The 27,525-nt window shown below is 39.1% G+C and overlaps 1 protein-coding gene across 1 annotated transcript in view; it reads right to left on the reverse strand.

Moving 5' to 3' along the window:
- Positions 1-20,992, reverse strand: part of LOC120525928 (mitochondrial carrier homolog 1-like) — a 45,263-nt gene extending 24,271 nt beyond the window's left edge. Inside the window, exons 1-2 of the mRNA XM_039748626.1 lie at positions 20,689-20,992; positions 16,102-16,186 (exon numbers count right to left, since the gene is read on the reverse strand). Of these exons, the coding sequence (XP_039604560.1) occupies positions 16,102-16,186; positions 20,689-20,859 (256 nt within the window). The 5' untranslated portion in view covers positions 20,860-20,992. The remainder of the gene's footprint in view (positions 1-16,101; positions 16,187-20,688) is intronic.
- Positions 20,993-27,525: the final 6,533 nt, after the last annotated feature.

Consider the following 27,525-nt stretch of genomic DNA (forward strand, 5'->3'; position numbering starts at 1 on the left):
GCTGAACGCTAAGGAGATGCACTGGGATCATCTGCTGGCTTGCTGCTGCTGGTGAGTTGCATGTTCTGCTTGTCATTGCTTTAAGAGCTGGGAGCAGATGAAGTGTGTCTGCCAAAAGCATTCCAACAACTGCTAGGTTAGATGTCCATGGACTTGTTTTAAATTGTTTGTAAGTAGGGCGTGATGTGCAAAAGTCACCGTCTCACGGGTTTTACTTCCTAAGGTTTGTGACAGATAAGGGGCGCTATTGCTCCCTTGAACCCCTGTCCACAACTCCAGACACCAGGTAAAAGTCCAAATGATGACTTTATTAAATTGCCACAGTGCACAAAGCACCCTCTCCTCCACTATACTCATATAATACATCACAATAACAATAATACAATCCTCCACACTCCCAGGCGCGTTGCCACCCTTCCACCCAGCTCAGCTCGAAGTCTGGGAGCTCCGACAATCCTTTTATATTCCCTGACCCGGAAGTGTTCCCAATCCCCAGTCCATGTGATCTTGTATCACTTCAGGGTCAGGTAAAAAGTCCTTTTCTTCACCCCGGAAGCATGTCGCTCTTCCTATGACGCACTTCCGGGTTATAGGGCACAAAGAAGTCTTCGGTCCTCCCTGTAGCTCCTTCTTGCGGCCCCTGTGGTACCCAGCAGGGCTAAGGATAAAAACTACAAAGTCCATGACTTCCTGTTGGTCTTCGGGGTACCTACATACTGCAGGGAGGGCTCCATCTGGCGGCCTGGGGGTATTGGGCGGGATGACAAGCCGGCCAACTACCACAGGTTGTCATGTATAGTCTCGCGTGTCGTCAAAGTGTCGCTCTAAGATGATCAGGTCTCGTTCGCTTTGCTCAACCCCCTGTAGGTGCACTACGCTCCTGCCACTTCACATCTCTCCCGCTTGCATTGTGAAGGGGGAGGGGGGGGGAGTACTGAATGCACGCTAAGGAGAAGCGGACGGATCAGCTACTGCCTTTGTGCTGCTTCTGCCAAAGTTCGTGTTCTGCTTGTCGTTATGCGTGTCAATCATTTAAAAGACTGTACAGCAGCTGTCCTTCTGTCTCACTGCCTTGTCTCATGGGACGTTAAAGTGTCTCTCGAAGGATGTCAAATTGTCTTCCGAGAAGATCTCGTCTCTAATCTCCCTGGTCTCCCTGTCAAGATTTTTTTTTATAATAGAGAGATATAACAAAAACTGCAAAATATGTATATGTGGGGATGGAGGTGAATGGTCACTTTATGAATTTGGCAGGTTGAGGTCTCATTTTGTTAAGGCTGGCACAGTGCCATGAACTTCTAGAGATCCAATTATAATAACATAAATGTTGCATTACACTCTTCATTAGGGGTGGGAATTGCCAGGGACCCCACAATATGCTGCATTATCCGGATAGTTAGGTCAATATACAATAATATAGAAATTATTTTTATTTTAAAATACAAAGAACTGTTATTCTGTATATTTTCACTGTTTAAATCAAATCCCTATAACAGTGGTTCTCAAATCACCTAATACAGGCTTCTGTTACATTTTGTTGGATGTGATGCTACTAATAAACCTTAAAAATATTCACAATGACATTCCCAACCTAAGCAAAGAACAATATAAAATTGTAACTGAAAAGGAGTTTGAGCTTTTTGATATCATAATTTCAGGACTCAAGTAAGGTTAATGGAAAAAGAACACAGAGTGCATGGTTAAGACATAATATAGCCAGTAAGAAATTTCTTAATTCTTAAAACATAAATAATATCAAATTATTGCCATGCAGTACATGGAACAAAACTATCAAATGGACAAGTTCATCAGCTTCAAAGTACCTGTCTATGATGAAAGCTGACTAGCAAGGAATGAATGTAGAACTCTGCGGTGCATGTCCAGTAGAAGTTTCTGAAAAGGCTCAGGTTGTGGCCTCCTAAGTACACTCTATTCTTCAATTTAACATCATTTTCATTTCAATTTTTAAAATAACTAAACATCTTAAATGTGTTATATTGATTCTGTGTCATCTTGTATAGAGTGACTGCACACTACAGACATTAGGACCAATGCAGAGATTCATACCTACACATTCAGGGAAAAAAACAAAATCCCAGTACCTCAGTGTATTAATGACATATTTTAACATATTTGGGCATATTAAGATTTGCTCATCATTTAAACAGTATTTATATATAAAGATGAAATAACAAACATCATGTCACATTTACATGTTGAAGTCCATTGCATAATTTAAATAAGCCTATGTATAAATTTCATATGTCGTGAAAGTAGGTAACTATTGTGACCATCTCACCAAACCTGGCACAGACAGACACTAGACACAAGTCCATCAACATACAGGCTTTGTTTAGTGGGATACATTTTTTAGTCATTTCTCACCTGCTCAGCACAGTACAATAAAGCTCACCAAAACACACAGCACAGGGTCTGAAAGCACTCCCAGGTATGATGTAAGCCAGACAAAGTAGGGTTCTGAAGCTCCCCTGGTAACCCACACGGAACCCAACAGGGCTGTGTCAAACTCCAACTCCCATAGAGCCCTGTGAGAATCCAAGGCACTGCTACAACCCAGGGGGGCTGACATCTAGCGCTCTGGGGGGCAGTGCCCTGTGCATATCTGCTCCCCAGGTCCTTCTTTTAAGAAGTTGTCCCAGCCAGGTAAGGTCCCTGGCCATCCATCACACTATACATTTATCATAACCTCATATACTTAAAATGAGACGAAGGTGCAGGTGTAGATCTTGGGGGAAACTCCTCTTATTTAAACCTCAGATATTTAGTTTAGTTTGTTCTTTGTTGTTAAAGTGTGTATTATCACCATACCTCTGAGGCCCTCAGAAAGAATGTTACAGATGTCTATGAGTCTAGGAAAGGATTTAACAAATCTCCTAACAATCGGAAAATCAACAATTCCACTGTACAGAAGATCAACTACAAGCAGCACATCTGGGGCATCGTTTTTAAAAATATGCGTACATCAAAAAAAAAATTATAAAACCTGGCATACACACATTTCTACACAATTTATTAATATGTCACAATCATTTTGTAAATGTGTGTATGTGAACGTGCTTTGAACTCCACCTGGTTGCCACCCTGAAACATCCATATATGGAACATGCTAATCTACCTCTTTCGGCTTCATTGTTTGGTAGAGCAGCATCCCACCTCACGCATCCAGACAATGACACCTGCTTTTGACAAGAGGAATCGTATGCTATGTGCCGCACTGCATTGAAGTGCTTTGTATGTGCTCTGGGGTCCAGGAAAAACGAAAAGCACCAGTGTCTAAACAGGTAGCCACTATCATCTGGCAAAGCTAATGATATGATTGCTATTACAATGAATAGTATAGGCCTTATGAAATACTAACTAAGGGTTCAGCCAGTTACCCTACCAACAAAGTAACAAGTTGTCTTCTAATGCTAACTTTAGAATCATGGATTAACTCAGACCACCGAGCCATGACATTTGTCAGTCTCATCTTTGCATCACAGATTACTTGTGTATTAATATAATATAAGTGCTTATGGAGGACAAAAGCAGCTTCATTCTTGCCAGATGCCCTTATTGCAATATGACTGGAGCAAAGTGCTCTTATTATGCTAGGAAAACTGGAGACTGATGAATAGTGACTTCTTATGTTGGCAAAAAACATGGTTACATTTTATGTATGTATACCCACACCATACGAAAACGGGTTGTAGCTCCCTGCCAGTTCACTATTGGCTTCCAGCACTGTGGGATTGATGGAGTGAAGCCTGGCCAAGATATTCCTGACCTGTCGGCCAGTTCCCTGAGAAGTGACAACAGCTAGCCTACTGTTTATAAACTGACAAAAAAACTAGAAAGTCCTTCAGTGCAAATATGCAGCTTTGGGCCTCTTGAAAGGGAAGTAAAATACTGTCTATACAGCATTACAATCACTTTTTAAGTTTTATATGTTTGTCATGTCAATGCAAATTCAGGTAATAGCTCAGTGACATAATTTATGTGTTTCATCATTTAGCTGGTTTGGCTGCACTTCCGTTCTTGATCAAGGGTTTTATCATCACTCCTCTTTGCATATCACTATATTGGCTTCCTGTAGCAGCATATCATAAGTTTAAATCCTTGATGCTTATCTACAGAATAGTCAATGGATCAGCACCTATACTTATGGAGACACTTGTGAGGTCATTTGCTCCTTATCGCCCACTCAGGTCTGCTGATGAACAGCGTTTGGTGATTCCATTTCTGTCTCAACCCAGACATCTCATTGATGATAAAATAAACTGCCAACCTGCATCAGAACTACTGACTCTTTCAATGTGTTTAAGACGCATTTGAAGACTCTCTTGTCCTGTTAATTTATGTCTAATTGATAATGGCTTTAACAGATTCTTGTAACTATTGTTCTGAGCTCTTTCCTTATGGTGATCAATTTTTTTTGTAACACTTGTTCCAAAATAGTCCCTCAGGCTGATGTTTACTCGAGCATATTGACTTATTTTGCAAGTCACTTTGGATAAAAGTGTCTGCTAAGTGAAATAATATAAATACAAGTGGAGAAGATTTCAAACAACTGACAATTTGTCCAGGTTAGTCCGCCCCAGCACGTTTAGCTTGAGAGCAGAATGCAAGAAGCTGAAAAAAGTTTCCAGGAGCCTGGAAATTTCATCAAAGGACCTACAGGAAGCTCTTGCTGCTGTTGATGTCAAAATGCATAAGTCTACCATTAGAAAGAGGCTACACAAATGAGACCTACATGGGAACTGTCCTTTTCTGTCTTGAAAGAAGATCAGAGTAAAGCTAAAGTTTGCCCATGAACACTTAGGCAAGGAGCTCTCTGGAAAAATGCGCTATGGACAGACAAGGGAAAGATAGAGTTACAGTGGCATGTAAAAATGTAGGCACCCATCCTTAAAATGCCTGTTACTGTGAATAGTTAAGCAAGCAGAAGATGAACTGATCACCAAAAGGCATAAAGTTAAAGATGACATTTTCACATTTTAAGTAAGATTACATTTTTACTTCCATCATTCACAGGTACAAAATACCAAAGAATGAAAAGGGCTTGAAGCAAAATTATGGGCACCCAACATGATCAGTACTTAGTAGCACCCACTCTGGCAAGTACCACAGCTTGTAAACACTTTTTGTAGACAGCTAAGAGTCTTTCAGTTCTTACTTGGGGTATTTTTCGCCCATTCATCCTTGCAACAGACTTCTAACTCTGCAAGATATTTGGGCTGGATTGCATGCACTGCTCTTTTGAGATCTATCCACAGATTTTCAATAATGTTTAGGCTGAGGGACTGTGAAGGCCATAGCAAAACCTTCAGCTTGCACACCGTGTGGTTTTCCAATGTAGATTTTGAGGTGTGTTTCAAATCATGATCTTGCTGTAGGACCCAATTTTGAACTTCAAATTTTTTACAGATGGTATGATGTTTGCTTCCAGAATTTGCTGGTATTTATCTGAAACCATTCTTCCTTCTCTACCAATGACATGGTCTCTGTGCCAATGGCTGCAACACAAGCCCAAAGCATTATCGATCCACCCCTTGCTTAATAGCTGGAGAGGTGATCATTTCCTGAAATTCAGCACCCTTTTCTCTCCAAACATACCTTTGCACATCGTGTCCAAAAAGTTCTATTTTGACTTCATTGGTCCACTGGACTTGTTTCTAAAATGCATCAGACTTGTTTAGATGTTCATTTGCAAACTTCAATTTTACAGCTTGGGTGCATAAAAGATTTTCTTCTGCTGATTCTGCATGAAGGAGAAGGAAAAACTTTCTCCTAGCTGATGTCAAGGCTGGTAGACAGTTAAAGGAAACACCTACTTGAGGGTTTTTTTTGCCAAAGAGGGCAATACAAACACCTATACAGCCAAAAGTGTACTTATTTTTCCACAAATGGAAATGACATTGTTTTAAAACAAATCATTGCAAATTCTAATTTAATTGTTTTTTCTTTGTTTTTAATAATGTCACTTTTACCTAAAGAAACTATTTAAATGAAAATTAAACATTGATATGTCCACATGTGTTAAAAAACAAACATTTCATGGAGTGTACTTATTTTTTTACACGAAGAAAGATATTGCAATACTCTACTTCACCTTTTTTCCCCACTTTTAATATTTAAAATGCATATTTTATTTCTGTGACCGAAAAATCATATAGACATATTAGAATCATAAAACAGGAAATCTTTATTTTTCCTAACAATTAAAACAAATGATCTTGTATACTGTTTTACATAAATATTTATATACTGGCCAGATGGTTAAAACATTAAGCTCTATACATCGGCAGTTGAATTGATTCCTCACATTCAGTATGTGAAGGAAGACAGACCTGTCATCTGTGTTGTAAGTGAGGATGCTGTTTTATTATTATTCATCTAGTCAATTATTAGCATTATGGGTTGATGACATGATTATAAACATGAATGTTAAAGAGTTATTTTGTTATTTTAGATATTACTTGTCGACATACATGGCAGTTAAGGCATTTGTTTGAAATTTGGACTCAAGCCATACAGGCTGCAATTGTAAGCTGCTTTGGCAAGATACTGCATATAAAATTACTAAATATAACTTGATTTAGCAAAACTGGAATCTGTGCTAAATGACAGCATGCCTAAAATATATAACAAATGACCATAAATTCACAAATACTGAACTTGTCTTTTAGTAATTAATGTGATCTTAAACTATATAACCCTAATGAAATTACTGACCATGTTCCAGCTTTCTTTTTGGTATCTCCTTGGAGTGCCAGAAAGATACCCAAGCCTTTCATACGCAGTACATGTGTCAAACATATGAGTATGGAGAGTCTTCTATGGCAGCTGATTTAAGGGTGCATGTAGGAAAGAGAAATTGTTGAACACTGTCATGTATCTCTTTGAAGTTATCCGTTATTGTTGATTATGTTCATTTCAAATTATTATTTCACAAGTCTATTTCCATTGGTTTTACAAGTGAAGCAATAATAGTGTAATGTCTTTTTAAATGTACTAATGTTCCATGTTCTTTGTGGGTGGAGCCTCAAGAGACCACACTAATATAATCACCCCTAAACTAACCAAAAAGCCTCAGGAGTGAGAATCTTTTGTTTCATGTAAGTATTGTATTCTGTTTGGATTTTATCGTTTGTCTGATTATGTTTCTCTTTGTTATTGGATTCTTCTAATTTGTTTATTGTGACTTTGTTTGCTCTAGGATTGTCTTTTACTTAACTCCTTTGTGCTTCTTATTGTTCTGCTGAGCCTTGTTTCTATATTTTTGCAAATCCATATGTACTTGTTAAAAATAATTTATTTGCCCTTTAAATATAAGCCATAGGTTGAAGATTATCCTTCCTCTTGAGGGGCTTTTGGGTTAATTTGAGACTGTTACAGTTGTTTCTGTCAGCTATCCATTTTTGGGGCCTACTCCAGCTGAAGCCAGCAGATAGCTTTTGGGGCCTGGCTTAAGTTAAGGTTGCCTCTGCAAGGCAGACCAGGTAGGTTTCTTGTTTTTGGGATCTTTACACAGACTTTATCCATTTTTCCATTTTTGTCTCTTGAGTGGAGAAGAATGGGCCAAAGACAACTCATGACATCACTTTTGACCTGCCCCCAGCTCCAATCCCACCTCTTCCTGCACTGTGCTATAAAAGCACAGGTTAGCAGGACATTGTGGTCAGTTTGTGGACCAACATCCAAAAGAATGCAGAAGTGTTTTGATAAAGTGATTTGCTATTTTTTGTTTATTTAGCATTTCATCCATCTTTTCCCCCCCAAGACAATTAAATGGGATCTTCAAGCCTGAAACACTTAACACTTCTGATACAATCTTACAAACATTTCAGTAAATGATGGCTAAGTAGCCTATTAAGAATGTCTGTGTGATTAAAACTGCTTAGATAGCCTTATAGTCACATTTGTATGATCTTTGTTTAAAAAAAAAAAAAAGTAAATGAAGGAAAAAGATTCTGCTGAAAACAGGTACTTCCACATAGGTGTTTTAATTAAAATAATGATGCTATTAACATCCCATTATTTTTAATCCATCCATCCATTATCCAACCCGCTATATCCTAATACCAAATAAAAAAATATTGGTGAGACCCACTTATTCTAGCTCATATTACTCGAAGTCTAGATTCTATTAATATTCTAAGAGAATGAATTACTGGGGGACGTGTTTGGCAGGAGCCTCAATGAATGCTTAACTTGCTGATGTTTTATAATGAGCAGTGGCCTAACATGACTGAAGTAAGGTGGGAGGACATCATTAGCTAGATGTACAGAAGCACAAGCTCCTTGACTATGAAGTCGCTTTGATGCAAGACATACTGAAATAAGACAAACAGACACCTCTGAATGAGTCGAAAGAAAGAGGGAATAGGAACGTCTAAAATAACCAGTCTGTTGAAAACTTCAAAGAGAGTTATTTACAGCGATTTAATGATACTATTACTCAATTTTAGCAAGTCCTTCATTATATCTATAGAATATATTATAGCTAACTGCACTATAGTTATTTCAAAGAGAACACTAATTGCCTTGTTCAGGGTTAGTGTCTTGATTAATTAAAAGCTTCTACTGATTTTTTTTTTCATGCAACACACTTCTTAACTGACTTTCTATTTGAACATTCTCTAATTCCATCACCTTCGTTGGGCATCTTGGACAACAGTCATTTAAAAATATTGGAGTTTGACCAGGTTATGGTAGATCGCATCTTCATTTCAAAAGTGCAGTATTATGGAAATGCATTTCTTGTGAAAAAGATTGCAGGCATGAAGGAAGCTGAAAAACACATGGAGGACATGAGGACTATGAATTGTGGCAATTAGGATGCCTGAAGTCACAGAATGTGGAACATGGAATTTTGGGGGAAAAGAACAAGCAGGGCAAACCTTTAGAATATACTGACCATAAAGTCAGTTAATGATAATGTGCTCACAAGCAAAATACAGTGTATTTATAAAATATTTCTAAACATCTGGTTCAACATTTTAAACTCCTCAGCTTAATTTATGCTATAAAATCAAATAAGCTTTTGTTTACTAGAAACTTTCACCTACGTAAATTTTTAATCCCACAGAATCTTTCAGCTAAATTAGACAGTCAAACATACACTATACATTGGATGTTAAGGTCATAGAGATTTAAATCAAAAAGTACATGGCGCTTAAAAATGAAAAGGCATCCTGCCAGTCAGGTTTCAGAAGCTTGTGCCATTGTTGTATTTCTTTTACACTTGGAAAGCAAACTTTTTAAATTCTCCCATTTCAATAACCTGTAATTCTAGTTCTACAATATAAATGTTACTGTATTAATAGAAGAGCGATCTCTTGGCATTTCTCCAAACTTGGAGGAATACAAGGGTAGCTACAGAAATCCAAACAAGTCCTTGGATTCATTTATCCATTCATCCTCAAACTGGGCTAAACCTATCCTGGTAGAATCAGGAACAAGGAAAAAGAGTCAGCAAAGTAGTGGCAATCCATCACATAAGCACACCAACAGTACTGGACTTGTATTTAAAGTCAAAAATTAACCTAGGACACTAGACATTGAGAAATTGGGGGTAAGAAAGTAGGCAATTTTCGGAAGAATGTTTAAAATCCACACAGGTAATGATCAGGCCAAGACCTCAACAGAATCTTTTGGAATTGTGAGGCAGCAGTGCTGATCACCACATGTCACAGCATTGTACTGTCAATATGAGGACTTTTAAAAGACAAATGCAGAGAATACAAAGAAAAAAACAACAATTGTAGTTTATCTTGGCTTTCTTGTTCACGTTGTTATGTTGCATTTCAAACAGTCTGACTCATCCATTTGCCCAGCTACTAAGTAAAACCAAAAGCACTTTCCTTTTTGATTCATATCTATCTCTCAATTGTGTAGCTCTGTTCAGCTCTACTCAAAAGGGTTGCAGGATTCTGATGTAGTAAATGTAAATGTTAACATTGGTGATGAAGTTGTTTGGGAACAAATATAGAATAAGCACTACTTAAATAGCTTTTAAATACAAAGAGAGTTCCAGTTCTAACTTCAGAGATAGAGATTCTTTTTTAGAAAGGAAAAGTTTATGAGAGTTGTAATATGGAAATGAGGCTTAGTTGAAGAGGGAAAATAAAATTAGGCTAAGTAAGAAAGAACTGCAATGTAATAAAGATTACAGCCATGAAAAACACATGGAAGATGACATGAGGAGAATGGACTGTGGCAAAACTCAAGTCTATCTCTCAATCTTTTTCTCTGTTTTATTTTTTTGTTTGTTACTTTGCCGCAACTCTCCTCTCGACTCAAGACTCAACATGCTGTTTGGAATGAGCTGGGCTGGTTGCATCACCACTTCAACTTCTTGTTAAAATATGGGCATTACATATTGACCATTTCTAGGGTGGTGTGTTATTTATAGTTTGCGTGCAACTTTAGACTTGTCTTAAGGTTTGCTGCATTACTGTCCTTGTATTGTGATTTTCTTTTAAGCATGGAGCCATGTGACAATATTGACTCTTTAAACCTAAAACTACGAGGAAAAAAATCCTGTCTCCTACCAAGATCATAATGACCCTAGTATGCCTGTCTGTAAGTATTTTCTTTACCTTAGTTTATTAGGTCACGTGTGTTTATTCCAAGGTAAGGTTGAGTGCATGAGAGACTGGGAGGAAAACCATCTGATAATAAAAGCAAAAATAACACACTTATGGGAATGCTTGAAAAGTGATGACTAACATGAACAAAAAAAAAAAATCTTCAGTCTGTCATGTAAAGGAAGCACATAAGCAGACTGAAAGTTTTTAACACAATAAAAAGCTGAGACAGGTCAAAATCACTTAAATAAATTTTCCCATGGATCATGCATTTGCTTTGGGGATTTACTCACCTCGTAAAAAAATGGTAGTTTCAGCAGAGAAAAACCTTAACACTGGATCTAGTTAATTAGCAAATCTGAGGATGACAGATTATAAACTTGATATTTATAAAATTTAAAGAAACCATTAAAAAATAAACCATAAATATCTCAATAAAGCATCTGGACAGATAGCAGTGTCTTTTAATAATATCACTGTTGGATATTATTATTGTCACCTTATTGTCAATCTCAGACCTCAATCACTCACCCACTAGACAGAATGACAAAAATTGAAACATTTAAAATGGGAAAATGTATCACCAGGTAAGAGTAAATCCCTATTATTTTTTATAGAATTTGTAGAATAACAATATTGAGTCTTCATAAACAGATGAATAGGAGTAGGTTAGAAGACAATATTGTATTCTGATAAAAAAAGCAATTTATATAAGACTTGAATCTCTAAATTTATAGTAGGCCACATGACCTCTCCTTACAGCTCTTTCTACTTTGGCTATTGTATATCTTCTTCTTCTTCTTCTTCTTTCGGCTGTTCCCATTAGGGGTCGCCACAGCGGATCATCTTCTTCCATATCTTTTTGTCCTCTGCATTTTGTTCTGTTACACCCACCACCTGCATGTGCTCTCTCACCACATCCATAAACCTTCGCTTAGGCCTTCCTCTTTTCCTCTTCCCTGGTAGCTGTATCCTTAGCATCCTTCTCCCAATATACCCAGCATCTCTCCTCTGCACATATCCAAACCAACGCAATCTCGCCTCTCTAACTTTGTCTCCCAACTGTCCAACCTGAGCTGACCCTCTAATGTACTCATTTCTAATCCTGTCCATCCTCGTCACACCCAGTGCAAATATTAGCATCTTTAACTCTATAATAATTAATATGTATCTGTGACTAAAATAAATTATTGATTATTAAATTATTATGTACAACCTTTGCCCAGTAAGTGATGTGTCCTTCTTTACCAGGTTTCAAGTGGTGCAAGAAATATTCTGACAATTTCTATGCTGTAGTTTTATATGTTTATTTCTCTCCTGGGGCCTCATGTATAACGCCGTGCGTAGAACTCGCACTATAACATGGCGTAAGCACAAAAGCCGAAATGTGCTTACGCACAGAAAAATCCAGATGCAGGAATCTGTGCGTACTCCAACTTCCACGTTCTTCCGCTACATAAATCCCGATCAGCGTGAAAACTAACGCTCGTGCACGCGCTTTATGTAACGCCCCAACTCCTCCCAGAATTACGCCTCTTTGAATATGCAAAATAATATAAATCGCCCTTAAGCGCAGCCTTCTGTGAAAAGACAATGGGAAAAGCACGGGGGAATATAAGAATTTCAGCAAATACCAAGTGGAGGCAAAGGAAAAACATACTATTTGTTCAAATAAACCGTGGTATAATCAACACAAGGAAGTTGATCGAGTGACATAGCGTGTTGGAGAAACTTGAAAGCTCACGTTCACAAAATCGCACAGTGCTGGAAATAAAAAAGAAGTCACATATCAAAGTCGCCGTAAAAGCCGAGTTGTAGCCCACTGTCTGAGTGTCATATGAAAGCTTATTAGGGTACAGAGAAAAAAAGGCACACAGTGGGGAAAAAGCATGAAATGTCAACTTCAATCTCAACATTTCCACTTTAATCACGTAGTTTATTTTGTCATTAAAGTAGAACATCATAAACTTCATCTTAAAATCGTTTAATTAACCAGTTTCTCAAATCACATTGTAATTAAAGTAGCACGTTAAATGCTTTGTTTTGTATTTGATCTTCTATGTGCTCTGTGCGTGTGAATCACTACTTGCTTCTTAAACCGGCTCTCTTCCTCCAACTGGACACAGAATCCATTACATTTGTGATATTACAGCTCTCTGAATAACTAAAATACTGAGATGTATACGTGATGTCATTTTCATGATGATAGGAGTTAAAGCACATTATTAAACAAGTGTTTCACTTCGATGAAATAATTTATTGCAGCAGTACTCAGGGGCGGCTCTAGGCATGTGGTGGCACTGGGCAGAGGAATAATCGGTGGCTCCTTCGCCCGCCAATGTCATGCACGGTGGATGGCCACATCCATTGCAAACACTGCATAGCCGCCTTGTGCTCATGACACAAGCATTTAACTTTTGCCGAAATTTGTCGCTGCGTTTTTTGCTGTGTTATTTTCTCTTTCTGTTTTATATTCAATATATATTGGCGTAGCTGTCACTGCAGTCAGTTCTTTTCTTTCCCCAAGTAACCGATCGCCATACAATCAGTTCTGTAATAGACGTTAAGCCATCTGTAAGCTTAGCGCCGATTCTTCAAAACGTTTAAAGAACATTGAAATATCTTCGTAGTACATGTTTAATTATTCTATCCTTACGACACTCCCAGTGAAAATATAGATTATTTAAATGAAGTTAAAATTTTATCTGTATAATTTAACAAACATATTTTGCTGCATTTCACCTTAAAAATGATACCGTCATCATATGTAAATACGCGCTTTATAAAGTGGCTCAGGTTGTGCGATATTATAACTGTAGTGCAAGTTTACAGTGTGGTGATTGTACTTATAAGTACAAACAGTTCTACAAGGAGCACTTGATTGACTGCATTTAAAGTTCTTGGGATTAAACTGTTTCTGAACCGCGAGGTCTGTATAGGAAAGGCTTTAAAACGTTTTGCCGTGGCTAAGACAGCGTGTCCATGAAACTGTATACCGATAATTCTCTTTTCGATCAGCTGCTGCTGTGATTCACACTCAGATACAGTGATATAAATACTCCGCGTGGTGCAGTGAGAGTAATATGGAAAAAGATGATCCGCTGTGGCAACTCCTAACGGGAGGAACTGAAAGAAGAAGAAGAAAAATAAGAAGAAGAGGAAGGTGCAGTGACAGTAACAACGCTAAAGCAGTTATGGCATTTGGAATACTATGGCTGTTCCCTGGACCATTATATTGTTACAAGTTAATTACAATCAGATGCATTACACTAATAAACAATATGCGGTTAGTTTCGGTGTATTTATAAAGCCACGTCATGAAAATAAGGAGTAATCACACAGAAACAGTACCATTGCTTTGACGCTGGGTGCCGCCAGTCTGCAAAACCGAGCGGAGAACTTGCGTACGACAAGGCATGAGGTACCGTGGAAAAGTGCGTGGCTTTATGCCAAGTGTAGCTTTTATACATCGCGATTTGAACGTGGAAAAGTTCTTACGCAACATTTCTGTGCGTACACACCGTTTATACAATGTGTTTACATTCCAAAAGAAACTTTGTTCTGGGGCTTAAATAGTTTTTCATATTCTCTGCATAAGAATTTTTTTTTAATTTGTGTAAATGCAAGACAAATATGTTTGTAAAATATGAAAAATAGCAAAATAAATTATAAGTATCAGAATCGGTGACAGTGGACAGTGAGCTCTGACACCGATCATACAGGGAACGAACAGCCCTTATCAGGGGGTCCGGTACCCCATACTCTTGGAGTACCCCCCACAAGATTCCCTGAGGGACACAGTCGAACGCCTTTTCCAAGTCCAAATATAAGTATTCATAACTTTTATGGTCAGAATTTCTAGGCACAGCCAGGGCATTGAGGGGGTCCGGTTTGGTGGACTCAGGATTGGGTCACTGCTTTTTGCAGATGATGTTGTCTTGTTTGCTTCAACAGGCTGTGATCTTCATCTCTCTTTGGGTCAGTTCACAGCTGAGTGTGAAGCGGCTGGGATGGGAATCAGCACCTCCAAATCCAAGACCATTGTCCTCAGCGGGAAAAGGGTGGAGTGCCCTCTCAGGGTTGGAGGCGAGATCCTGCCACCGTTCAAGTTCAAGTATCTCGAGGTCTTGTTCACAAGTGAGAGAAGAATGGAGCGTGAGATTGACAGGCGGATCGGTGCGGCGTCCGCAGTGATGCGGGCTCTGCATTGGTCTGTCGTGGTGAAAAAAGAGCTGAGTCTTAAGGCAAAGCTCTCAATTTACCAGTCGATCTACGTTCCTACCCTCACCTATGGTCATGAGCTATGGGTAGACACCAAAAGAACGAGATTGTGAATACAAGCAGCTGAAATGAGTTTCCTCCGCATGGTGTCTGGGCTTTCCCTTAAAGGCAGGGTGAGAAGTTCATTGAGAGGAGTCAGATGAGGTGGCTCGGGTATCTGATCAGGAAGCTTCCTGGACGGCTCCCTGGCGAGGTGTTCCGGGCACGTCCCCGGGGGAAGGCCCCGGGGAAGACCCAGGACACGCTGGAGCGACTATGTCTCCCAGCTGGCCTGGGAACACCTTGGGATTCCCCCAGAAGAGCTCAAAGAAGTGGCTAGGGAAAGGGAAGTCTGGGCATCTCTGCTCAAGCTGCTGCCCCCACAACCCGACCTCGGATAAGTGGAAGAGGATGGATGGTTGGAAATGAAATTATAAGTATGACTTGTTAAATATGTAAAACACAAGTTGATAAAAGGAAGAGGACTGCAAGTTGTTATTGCTCTATTTTGTTTCTTCATGCTTTCACATCTCAATGCTGGCATCAGGCCATCTCTTCTTTGAACGTTTTCTTTAAACCAAGTCACCAGGGCACCGTTGGGGAGAAACTTGTTTTGTTTTTGCTCTAGTAGAGAGTCTTATGCTGACGCGATACCTTTACAGGCGTTTCTCTCAATAAGTTAAACCAAAAGTAAAAGGTAAGGACATGTTTTTTCTAATGTTTACATGGTTTTGTTCTCCAGTGGCTGTTTTGAGGTGTGTGGGTGTTTTTTGGGCTTGAGATAAAAGCACTTGGACTTCAGTGAGTGTGTAACCCCCGGAATGATGAACTGTAGGTTGAAATAAAAGGCTGTAACACTGCAATTTCAAAAACTTTATCTCAAAAAAATAATTTGGAGGGGTGCAACAAAATATCGATTTTTTCATTAATAGTAATTTACAATTATGAAAGCAAGACTATAATAAAAGCCATATAAGGGCTGGGAGTCATGTTTACAAATTGAATAGAGCAGAACATATACAGTAGATACACAAAAACAGCAAAGAAAGTCCACTAATTGAAGAAATAAAACTTCTCTGTAAGACTTAAGTAATTGTACTTGATTTCTGTTTCTCTATTGGTTTTCTTGTCATTTTAAAATTTATAAGCCAAACCAAAAAAGTAAAAAGAACTTTACAGCTTCACAACCAACATCCCACCTTATATCTGTCACGTCACTGACAACATAATTAGTAAAACAGCAACTCACCATAAGAAAAAAACCCAGGCAGGTAAAGAACTTTACGGCCAAAAAGATTAGTTCCCATTATAGGTGGCTGAGGTTCATGACCAACCTATAGAGAAAAGAAAGATAAAGTTATGTTTAATGGACTGTAAAAGTGAGTTCCAAATATTCTGTACTATATTTGCATTAATTATCTCATGTCCAATATTGATGACTGTTCAGTTTTCCCAATTAATGCAAAAAAGTAATCTGTTGTTTAATCTGACACATTCAAAGCTTTACCATCAAATTCTGTACCCCTGATCAGGAAACACTGAATCTTTTGAAAAAGTTTGTTTGCTCCCCTGAGTTGAGTGCTAACAAAGCCTGCTGCCACATAATTGAAATTGCGTTTTCTGAAATGTTACAGAATAAATCAGTCAGCATTATGAACTGAACACGAAAATGTAGGTTTGTTAAACCTGGATATGTACATATAGACATCAAGCAAGCGGTTAATTGAGTTTTTTTTTTAATTATTAATTAAATATGCCCAAATCCTAGACTTTAATTTATTTACCTTTTACAAAATGTTTGCACTGCCACAGGGTTCATTTTTATAACTCTGTCATGTGTAACTGTATATACTGACATGTGGCATAAACATACTTTACGATGAAATTTCCGAGAATCAACCACATAAGGTGGATCAACCCTGAACTCCTGTGCCTTATTATTCACAGCATATGGCTCTACAGATGTAAAAGTAGAGACAGCACTATACTAATCTGTTGGCAGTTTTCTTTGCCCAACATGGGTGTTTTAGGCTGCATTTTTCTTATGCTTCACACATCTAAGTGCTCCTGCTGCTACTATATGTGAAGCTTCAACACTTTAGCACCTTTTACATAAACTGACTTACTCATTTGCCTTCCATCCAAATCACGCTGTCAGCTGACAGATTGTCAGTGCCAAATCAGGGCCTCAGATTTATCATAAGCAAACAAGAAACATTCTTGTTGATTCTCGGTCGACTAATGGCTTCCTATTTTCAAAACTTTTAGTTTATGAAACAGAACTCTACACCCTATTCTTTGTTCCCAGGTTTAAATCCCTCTGTTTATAAAGCACAATCTCAGTGTGTTTTTATTTATGCACACCTTTGTTTTTCTCACCAGATTTAAAATGTGGAACTACTGGTAGAGAAGCAGCATCACACGAGGTGCAATAGTCAACACATATTCGCTTGCTATTTCTGTCATAGCAAGAAGCCACCCTGGGGTCATATTGGGGTTCTTTGCACCAGAAGGAAACCCTACATGCCAACGATAGTTATGTACTAAATTTAATGAGCTTAAGGTTAGTAAACTTTTAATAATTATTGTGTAACCCTGGAAACATCGGGTATTGCAAATAGCATGTCACTTTTAGCCACGCAAGTCTTATTTCAATAAAGTTGTTTTTCTTTAAAAAAAGTAAAATACTTTTAAATATTTATTTTTATAATATCCACTCCATTGAAATTGTCACAGGTAACTTTAAAGGAAACATCTCATAAAAATACACAATCATTTCTCACTTACTTTCCAAATACAGTGGAACCTCGGGTCACGAGTGTCTCGGAACACGTACAAATCAGAATACAACCAAAAAGTTTGCCAAACTTTTGCATCTGTTCACGACCACACACTCGGATGACAAACAAGCCAGTTTCCCTTCCGGTTCGTACGCAACGGTGATTTACGCACGTGTTCAGTCACTCCCTGAACAGTACATTGTTCTCGGCCAGACATGCATTGCGTAGAAGGACCTCAAAACTGTAATCTCCTCTTCACTCAGTTCCTCCTCACTTCCTTCAAGCCAGAACTCGACTCATGCAAGGTTAGTTTTCTTGGTTGTTTATGGTTAGTTTTTGTATAAATTATGGATTTTTCAAATGTTTGTTTTTTTCCCTGTGGTTAAAACTCATTAAAAAAAAGTGTTTACAGCGAGCAGTTCATAAGGCTGTAGCTTGAGCTCTTACAATGTTAGTTTTCTCTGTTCAAGGTTATCTCAGTGTTATTCAATGTTTTTACATTTAGTTTACTATTACACTGTGCATTCTATGGTATAATTAACTATTTTTGTGCTTAAAAATCTTTAAAAAATATATATTTACATACAGCTCATACAGTCCGGAATGGATTCATTGTATTTACACACAATCCTATGGGGAAATTACTTCAGGTCACGACCAAATTGGGTTGCGACCAGAGTTTTGAAACGAATTACGGTTGTGACCCGAGGTTCCACTGTACCTTTGTATTTACCAAATATTAAATTCGCCACTCTACTATTCCCTGTGTGTTTTGTGTACTCTTCTCTGCAGTTAACTACTCTTGTCTTTTTACCTACAGTATCCTCCATTAGTCATGAAACAATGCAGCAAAAAATTATTTTTTTGGCTATATCACCATTCAAATTTGATTTCAAATACAAAACCAATGAATTCTATCTTTTATATTATTAATTGCAAACATTTCAGAATATTTTAAATAATTCGCATAAACCCCTTTAGTCAGAGCTACAGGCAGCAGCACTCTTTGATTTTAGATGTACAGTATACAGTAACTGGTGATGTGCCAACACTGTATTAGCACAGCTGAGATACTGAAACAAAACTAGGGTCACTCAGTTAGAAAATGCTCCTGGTTAAGGCATTCATTCATTTTATCAACCTGAATCTCTAATGCTGGGTCACCACAAACTAGGGACTATTCAGACAACATCAAGCCTGGGTGGGACCCCGAGACAAATTTACAGTTGGCTTGACATACACAACTGTGGGATGTGTGAAAAAGCCAGCATATCTGAAAACAAACATTATGAGAAGTAAAGCAAGATGACAACCTTTTTATTGGCTAACTGAGTGTTACAATATGCAAGCATTTCAGGCCCCTTCTTCAGGCAAGGTTGTGAACACATTGCACAAATGCAAACAGTAACCAGACAATTTAAGATATTGTGAAGTTTAATTTCCAAACCAACAATTTCCATTGCAGGAAAGTGGGAAGCAATTCTGGGTGTAGCAAACAACACTGGATGGCACACTACTCCACTTCTGATCATCATTTCAGGAAGAAAAAATTAATGAAAGAAGAAGAAGACATTGCATTTATACTGTATGGCGCTTTTCAAGACACTCAGGGCACTTTAAATAGAGAGGGGGAGCCACTTCAACCACCATCAATGTGCAGCAGCCTGGATAATGTGACAGCAGCCATTTTGCAACAATATGCTCACCACACATTAGTTATTAAGTGATGAAGACAGTCCGCCAATTAGAAACAGGGGATAGTTAGGAGACCGGAATGACCCGCCATGATGGGCAATTTAGCCAGGACATCAAGAAACACACTACTCTTTATAAAAGATTGATGCCCAGGGATCTTTTATGACCACAGAGAGTTAGTACCTCAGTTTTACATCTCATTTGATAATCAGAGATGAATTCTTCAGAGTATGGAAATTAAATAATAAAGTCAGCAAGTAAGGAAACTTTTAGCGATAAAATAAAAATGTTCTAATTGATCAATCAGTCTAAATACCTTCCCTTTTTTAAAATGTGATAAGCCCCTCAGACCTATTGGTTTTAGTGGTTGTCTTGCTCAAGTGTTTATTTTATGACCTCCCTAGGATGGATATAGAAGTTGAGGCTGAGAGACAGAATAAAGAAGAGAATGGATGATCACTTCTATGTCTGTCAAAGGTAGCAGGAGACCAGCAAAAGGGAAACTGTCTAGATAAGCTATGATATTGGCTATTAAACAATCAACACTTAAGAACATGTTTTACAATTGGGACTTTTTTTTTCTTTGAAAAGGCAATGACTACTTAACTGTATTCTATTTAAATCACTGATGGTTAAACAGGTTATTTAAGCGGCTCTTACGGAGTAGTCCATGACCGTAGTATGACTGTCACATCTGTTTCATGAAGGGATGCACTAGTTACATGGTTATGTTATTTGTTTCAAGTATCTGCAGCATTAATAACGGCATCGAAGGCACGTTCGGAATCGAAGTAGTGTCTGAACATTTTTAACTTTTCTTGTTAATTGTGTTTATTTCTTTATGTATGTCGTTATTATTCATATATTTATCTTCTGCTTCGCTTATTTACTGTATTTATTTATACATCACCGCAATTGTGTAACAAGAATTTCACTCTTTTTTGCAGCGCATATAACAAAAAAAACTCTAATCCAATCTAATTTTCAAACATTGCATTACAACTGTATGCCACGATCGACCTTCCAAGCCCGTCATCTCATTCTGTCCTACAGCAAGCTGCTCGTCTGCTTCATTGAGTATTAGTGACGTTGCAGACCCCTCCCCCTTATCAAATTAAAATCTGAGGCATTTGAATTGTATGTCACATCAAGTGTTATAATAATAAGACATGTAAATATAAGCAACCAAATACAAATTATATTTGAAAATTCGGACAAAATTAACTACAGAATACTCAGAGGGACAAGTTTTGGGGGCAGTTTCCCATTCCTTTCACGCTTCACTCTCCTTCAGTCCCCACCTCGGGTCGTGACAGACTTCTGTCAATGTGTAGGGGGCGGCCACTTGTCCCACCGTTTACCTGAATTAGAAGCTTCACGTAAAGTAGCGGGTGGGTGAGCACAGTAACTCCAGCTCCTAGCACCAAAGTCGCGGCGTCCAAATCCATAGAGGTAACGGCAGGAGCTCCTGGTCCTCCTGGTCGGTGCCCACGTCTGTCCCGTAGCCTGGCTGAATATGCATCAGCCGCCATCTTCACGGTGAGCAAAACCGGGCCGGGCGCTGACAATAAATGCAACAGGGAAAGGGGAATGTGTAGGATAAACACTGAGCAAAAGAGCAACCGAGACCAGCACTGCGCGTGCGCAAGAAAACTTCGCGGAAGGAATACGCTGCAAAATACAGAATGGGGCGGGTCAGACTAGGAGTAGAATGTACGTCCTGCCGGCCCATCGACGTCTTTGATTGGTTGTATGCAAATGAATTGCCTGTGTGACTGCCCGCAAGCCAACGTTTGTAATATACCTCTTAAATAAATCCGACGGGCGTGACATTGTTTATATAGTTTGCAGCTGCATGGCTGCATGGCGAGACCCTTGAATGTATCCGTGTGTGATCTTTAAATCAGGATTGCTTTAACTTTCGCCTTCAATGTGGAATTAAATAATGAGATTTGGTATTACAGGGAACATGCACAATAGCTTTCATTTTGTCTGGCGAGGTGGGTATGCCAGTGGCATAATACCACGGATTAGTTTTCGAGTTTTTACGTAAAATAGATTCGCAGTTCATACACACCCTCTTATAAAATGAAAAATAAATAATCTTCATCATTCCGAAACGTTGTCGCCCCTAAATGCCAGTTACCTTTAGGACTGGGTTTTATGGGTTTTAATACTTTGGACAGTTCCTGCTGGACTGCTGTTGGTGACTGTTCCCTCTCTGTTTAGTTTAGTTGCATCCTTGTCTCTCCATCTGATCAGGGGGACCTTAATCCAGACCATTCTGAGGTGTGATCACATAAATCTGAGGTCCTTTTTTTACAGCCGCAATCCATCTTCGTATTTGTTTTTACCCAACAGCTTATATCGCACAGCTCTGTATTAACGGAGATTCAGTATACATTGATTGTGCCATTAAATCTTACCAATAATTTGATAAGGAAATATACCATATTTTGATCACATGTGCAGGTTGTCCGGTCAAATGTGGGGAAACAGTCACATTAACTTACAAATGTAGCACAACCTCCCACATCGGCTGCACAGGGCGAAAAATCTATTGTATCAAATATACATTATAAAACGTCATTCTTATTTTCATACCGAACGTCTGCAAGTCTGACCTGTGTTAAATTTCATGTCAAGCCGATGTCACTATGCGACTTATAGTCGTTGGGTATGTCAGACTTGCATACCGCAGTTGCCGATGTCGTTGCCAGACCCTGTCAATTTACACGACTGAAATTGCTATCCATATCACAGTGCCGACCTTCTCCGCAGCCTGGAGCCTCCACCAAGGAGCTCCAAGTAGGTGGATTTGACTACAACGAGCGCCAATAGAGTAAAGGTGCAGACATCCAAAGCTCTGCCCAGTTACACTATGGTTAAGATTACAGCTGTGGAAGGATTGTCTGACTCAAATAATGAAGACTGTCCATTAAGTCAACTCCAAGCCAAGTACTTGGAGCTCCAGCGTGGAGAATCGGGCTGCACAGGCTCATAGTCGGGCTTGACCTTTTTTCTGACAGGCAATAGCATGCAGCCTGACAGATCCAGTGTTGTAAGAAAGTTTAATGGGTAAGTTTAGCCCTTATTTCGTTTTTTTTCCCATTCTACTGTGTTATGTAAACCACACAGACAGTGGAGCTTCTGCCTGTTTCTGTTAGTGAGGTCTAAAACACTCACATTCCTTATTCCATGTTGTTGCATTATATGCACTGTACTTCCGATTAAGCATTCATTGGTTGTCAACTCTCATGAGCACAAAGCCTACCCCTACGACTAAAGATAAAATCATACCTGTTTGATTTTTTAGGTGAGACGTGTGGACTACTTGGAGTGAATGGCTGGGCCTGTCACATGAGACACCTGACTTCACAGGAGTGTATTACGGACTGCCTCTGACTTAAGACAAAATCAGACCTGCTTGAATTTGTTTGGGGCGAGTCACAGACTGGTTGGACTGAATTGCTGAGTATGTTAAATTACATAACTGACAATAACAGTATCATGTCACGACTCCCTAACATTATGTAAGGGAAGGCTATGACTGAAAATTGCTGGAAAAGTCACGTAATGTTACACAGCCATAGCTAGCCCAGTCCAGGTACACTAGTTAAAATGACCTACAGTCTTTATCCACTCTAATATCGACAGCACAGTATGGCACATATTAAAATGTTTAACTACCACTAAAACTGGTTATATATAATGTTGAAGCACTTTGTTTTCACAGATTTGTGACAAGATGCATTTGGTGTTAAATGGCTTCTGAATTTTGCCTGACCCAATGTGAGTATACTAAAGTATATTCACTGTCAGAGTCGATACACTTTCATAGCTACAGCACAGAGCAAATTATAATGTTGATGAAGAGTCTAATGGATTAAATCACGTTGATCACTTTTATTTTAATAGTTTTTTTGCGACAGGGACTCTTTTTTTAAACATTGCCAGACCAATGTGAACACACTGGTCAGATTCACTAGCATACTCTAGAGCATATGGCAGTTCCACCTTAATAAACAGATAAGTGTCAGTGTGTCCGTCTGGTTGCTATTTCCCTGTCATTCCAACAGATGGTGTATCACAAACATTAACACTGTTTTTATGAATCACATACCAAATGGTATATAATAGAGACATATGCATTCCATGGTGTGCTGCAAACATTAACTCTGAGATCCGCATTGATTACTTAGATTTCAACCCATCTTAGACGGGTAGCACAGCTATTAATATTTAAAACAGGTAAGGGTAAAGTGAAAGCAAAATGCATGTGTTATACATTTTTATCAGACAAGGACTGGATGACAGTCCTTTGTGGTATAGCGGGTCCACAGCTCATGTCAAAGGGCCATTTTTAAAATAAATAATCGCCGCACGCGCGGCTTATTGAGTGGTTGTGGTGATGTGTGGTTAAAGTGGTTCCTGGGGTGATTTGCAGTGTGGTCAACTCTCACTTAAGTGCACAGGTGAGGAGTCATCTGCATCCGTAATTGTTTCCAGGAGCTGCTGATTGCCACAGGTGAATCATGTGTCTGTCATAAATAGGAGCGCAAGGCAGCAAGGAGAAGAAAAAGAAAGAAAAGGAACAACGGAGGTTGCAGGAAGCAGCGAGGAGAGAGAGAGAGCGCCGGTGTATAGTGGTTGCTCCCGCTGAGCATTTTATGAAGGAACAGGAGTGACCGGCAGATGGACGGCTGGCTGCAGAAGGCAACGGGAGTCGGTAAGCTTGGGCGGTGAATACCCTGACATGAGCGTCTTAGTCACCAGGGAAGCCAAGTCTCATTCTAGGTGAGATGAACCGGAGCCAGCGCTCGGAAGGCCACCAGATCACTTATGTGGAAAGAAGGTCCGCTGCAGGTATGTCGACACTCCTGTTGCAAAGCCCGATGGGAGAAGCAGGGGAGGCGCCAGGTAAAAAGACACTGGGCTTTGTGCTTTTAAAGGATTGCTTCCAGAGTTGTTTTAGCCTCGTTGTTTTAAAAGGTTGTGTTTTTTTTTTTCTATGGTGTTTTTAACCTCGCCTTCACAACTGTTTTTATGGATTATTTATGAAAGTTGATACACTGTACTTTGTTTGGACACTGTTGTTGCTGATTTTAATAAAAGCCCCTTTGCACTTTTTACACCATCCCCTTGCTCCATTTGTTGTGCCTCACTGCCCTGCTCATCGGTAACATTACCGACGGTGCTGGGTTAAAGGGCTCCCGGATGGACGATGGGAGCATGCAGCAAACCCGCATCGTCACATGCACTACTTTATTCATCTCTCTGACTCTCCCACTTCATCTCCAACCTCTTCCTCTGTATTCTCTCCTGGACTTCCCCTTTCCACCACCAGGTTTCTTTTTCCTCCTTCTTCTGTCCAGATGTCATACCAAGCACCCTTCTTCGTTTCACTCTTACTACTTCTGCTGTAGTTGGCAGGCTGTCTGGTAACTTCCTTTTTTTAACTTACACAATTTGATCCTTGGCTCTGCCCTCAGTCTTCTCCTTTTCTTGATCTCCAATATCATCCTACAGATCACCATTCTATGCTGCCTAAGTACGGTTTCCCCTGCCACCATTTTGCAGCCTACAATCACCTTTACACTGACCCTCCTACATGGAATATAATCTACCTGTGTGCATCTTCCTTCACTCTTGTACGTCACCTCATATTCCTCCCTCTTCTTAGCGATGTGTTTACATAGATCGTTGTAGACACGGAACATGCATAAAATTATTGTGTTCCAAATAACGATATAGTATTTATAAAAGGTGTCATTTTGCTTGACTTCTCACTCTATATAACTCTATGCAACTGACACGCAGGTAAACAGACTTGAACTGAGAAAGCTGTGTGGGGTAGGGGGATGAGATAGCAGGCTGCTTGCTGCTTATTGACACATTTACAGGACAAAAGATGCTGATGGAAAGGTGCGAAGCAATTTAAGATGGGACGGATCTACAAGTTTTTTTCGTAGGCTCTGGTAATTCTAGTGTTAAAATATGTATTTACCACAGCCATACCCATCCTTTTCACAAATTGCACTACCATCTGACCTTACGCATTCCTCTCCTTGACACCATACCTACCCATCATGTCCTCATCTCCTCAGTTCCCTTCACCAACATGTCCATCGAAATCCGATCAAACACCACTTTCTCTCCCTTGCGTACACTCCCCTCCACTTCATCCAACTCGCTCCAGAAATCTTCATCCATCGCACACCCAACTTGAGGGGCATATACACTAACAACATTCAGTGTTATTACTGGGTGGCAATTATACAAGATATAAAAACCTGGACATTGAAACAATATGAACACACACTATCTTGGTCAATAAAAGAAATTAAATCTTGCAGTACTTCTTTATATTCCCTGTTTTGTACACCAATACAGTAAATGCAAGGTATCATCAGTATACTAACAACCCAATTCTCCCTCATTCACTCAGAATATGGAACCAATATAGGAAGCACTTCAAGTTAGAGAATATTTTATCTGTGGAACCTCTCTTTTTCCACCCTCTCAAACTTACACAGTTTTTAATGTTTGGAAAATGTATGGGATTAAATCATTTAGAGATTTGTAAATAATGTTTTTTCATGCTATTAACAATTGTGAAAAGTGAGAAGAAAAACTGTTTAAATAATGAGCTAGGAAGGTGAATGCGGTAAAGCAAGGAAGACCATCCACGCCATGATTGACATGATGACAATTTGAACCCACCTCCAATCCACCTGGCCTTACTTCCCTTCCATTTAGTCTCTTCCACGCACAATATATTAACTTTCCTTCTCTCCATCACATCAGCTAATTCTCTCCTCTTGCCAGTCATACTGTCAACATTCAAAGTTCCAACCCTCACTTCCACTCTCTTTACCTTCCTCCTCACCTCCTGCATCCGGACATGCCTTCCCCCTCTTCTTCTACTTCTTTAGCCAACAGTAGCCCAATTTCTACCAGCACCCTGTTGGCTAACAGTACTGATTGTGGCCGTTGTTAACCTGGGCCTTGACCAATTCCAGTATGGAAATCTGTATTGTTGTCCACATAGTGATCTGGCAAAAATTTACACCGGATGCCCTTCCTGATGTAACACTCCCCATTTACCAAGGCTTAGAACTGGCACAAACACACTGGTCTGTGCATCCCTTTTAGCTGGGTTATACTTTTCTGTACAAGTGTTCACAACAGTGTACTTTTCTATAAAAGTGTTGCATTTATTGTGGTTTTATTTAATCTGTTTTTCACAAAATTAAAATAAAGATTTGTGTTTCTTAAATTCTCCCCATTGATCCTATTAATTTAGACTTTGCACTAAAATAATGATCATAAATTTTTGCATGTAAGGGCTTGGCTGGGGGCGATTTGTAGTGCCTGTTGAAGCCTTCTGTCCCTAGAATCACGTTTTGCATTATGTGTGCTGGTATGCATCAAAAACTGTCCACCTCAACACTGAATAAAGGCACCTGGCAATAATGATGTGGCTTTTGCTAACCACAAGTTTCATTCCATGAACATAAGTCATCTGCGTTGTGGCTTGGTGGCCAAAGTAGCAGTGGCAGATGATTTGCTGATTGATGGTGCCATACCTGATGGCTGGATGTGTCATGTGGGTCCTCAGCATTGGGCCAGTATATGTATGAGATTGATTAGCATGATCCATATATGATTTTTTTTCACTGTAGCAACCAGGTGGAGTTTAAAGTGTGTTCATTATGCACAATTATAAGATGACTGTGGTTTATAAAGGGTAATTTGCAAACAAATGTGCATACTCAAAGTTTTATTTTGTTTTGGGCTATGCACTTTCTTTACGCATACTTTCATGATCAAATCCATGAGAAAAATTATAACCGAGACCCGTGGACTTCAGAAAGCTCTGATGCCAATGAGATGCAATTTAAACTGAATGTGTTTTAAATGCTTGATACCAATTGTCTGCCTTTAACTTATACAGTCTGATTCTGTAAAATAATAGTCAGGATTTTCTGAGTGTTAAAACCTTGGCCAGAATCTTAACATCAATATTTAGTATGGACATTAGCAGGATAGACATTCTATAACTTTAATTTTCCTTGAGAAAAATGAAATGTAATGTTTTCTGCAGAATTTCTTCGCTTTTAACTAACTTTTTTCATCCTTTCTGGTTCTTGTTTTAGATGTCTATTTTATTGACAAATTGTACTGTTTAATTATTG

The sequence above is a fragment of the Polypterus senegalus genome, chromosome 3 (assembly GCF_016835505.1).
Source record: "Polypterus senegalus isolate Bchr_013 chromosome 3, ASM1683550v1, whole genome shotgun sequence".
Lineage (NCBI taxonomy): Eukaryota > Metazoa > Chordata > Cladistia > Polypteriformes > Polypteridae > Polypterus > Polypterus senegalus.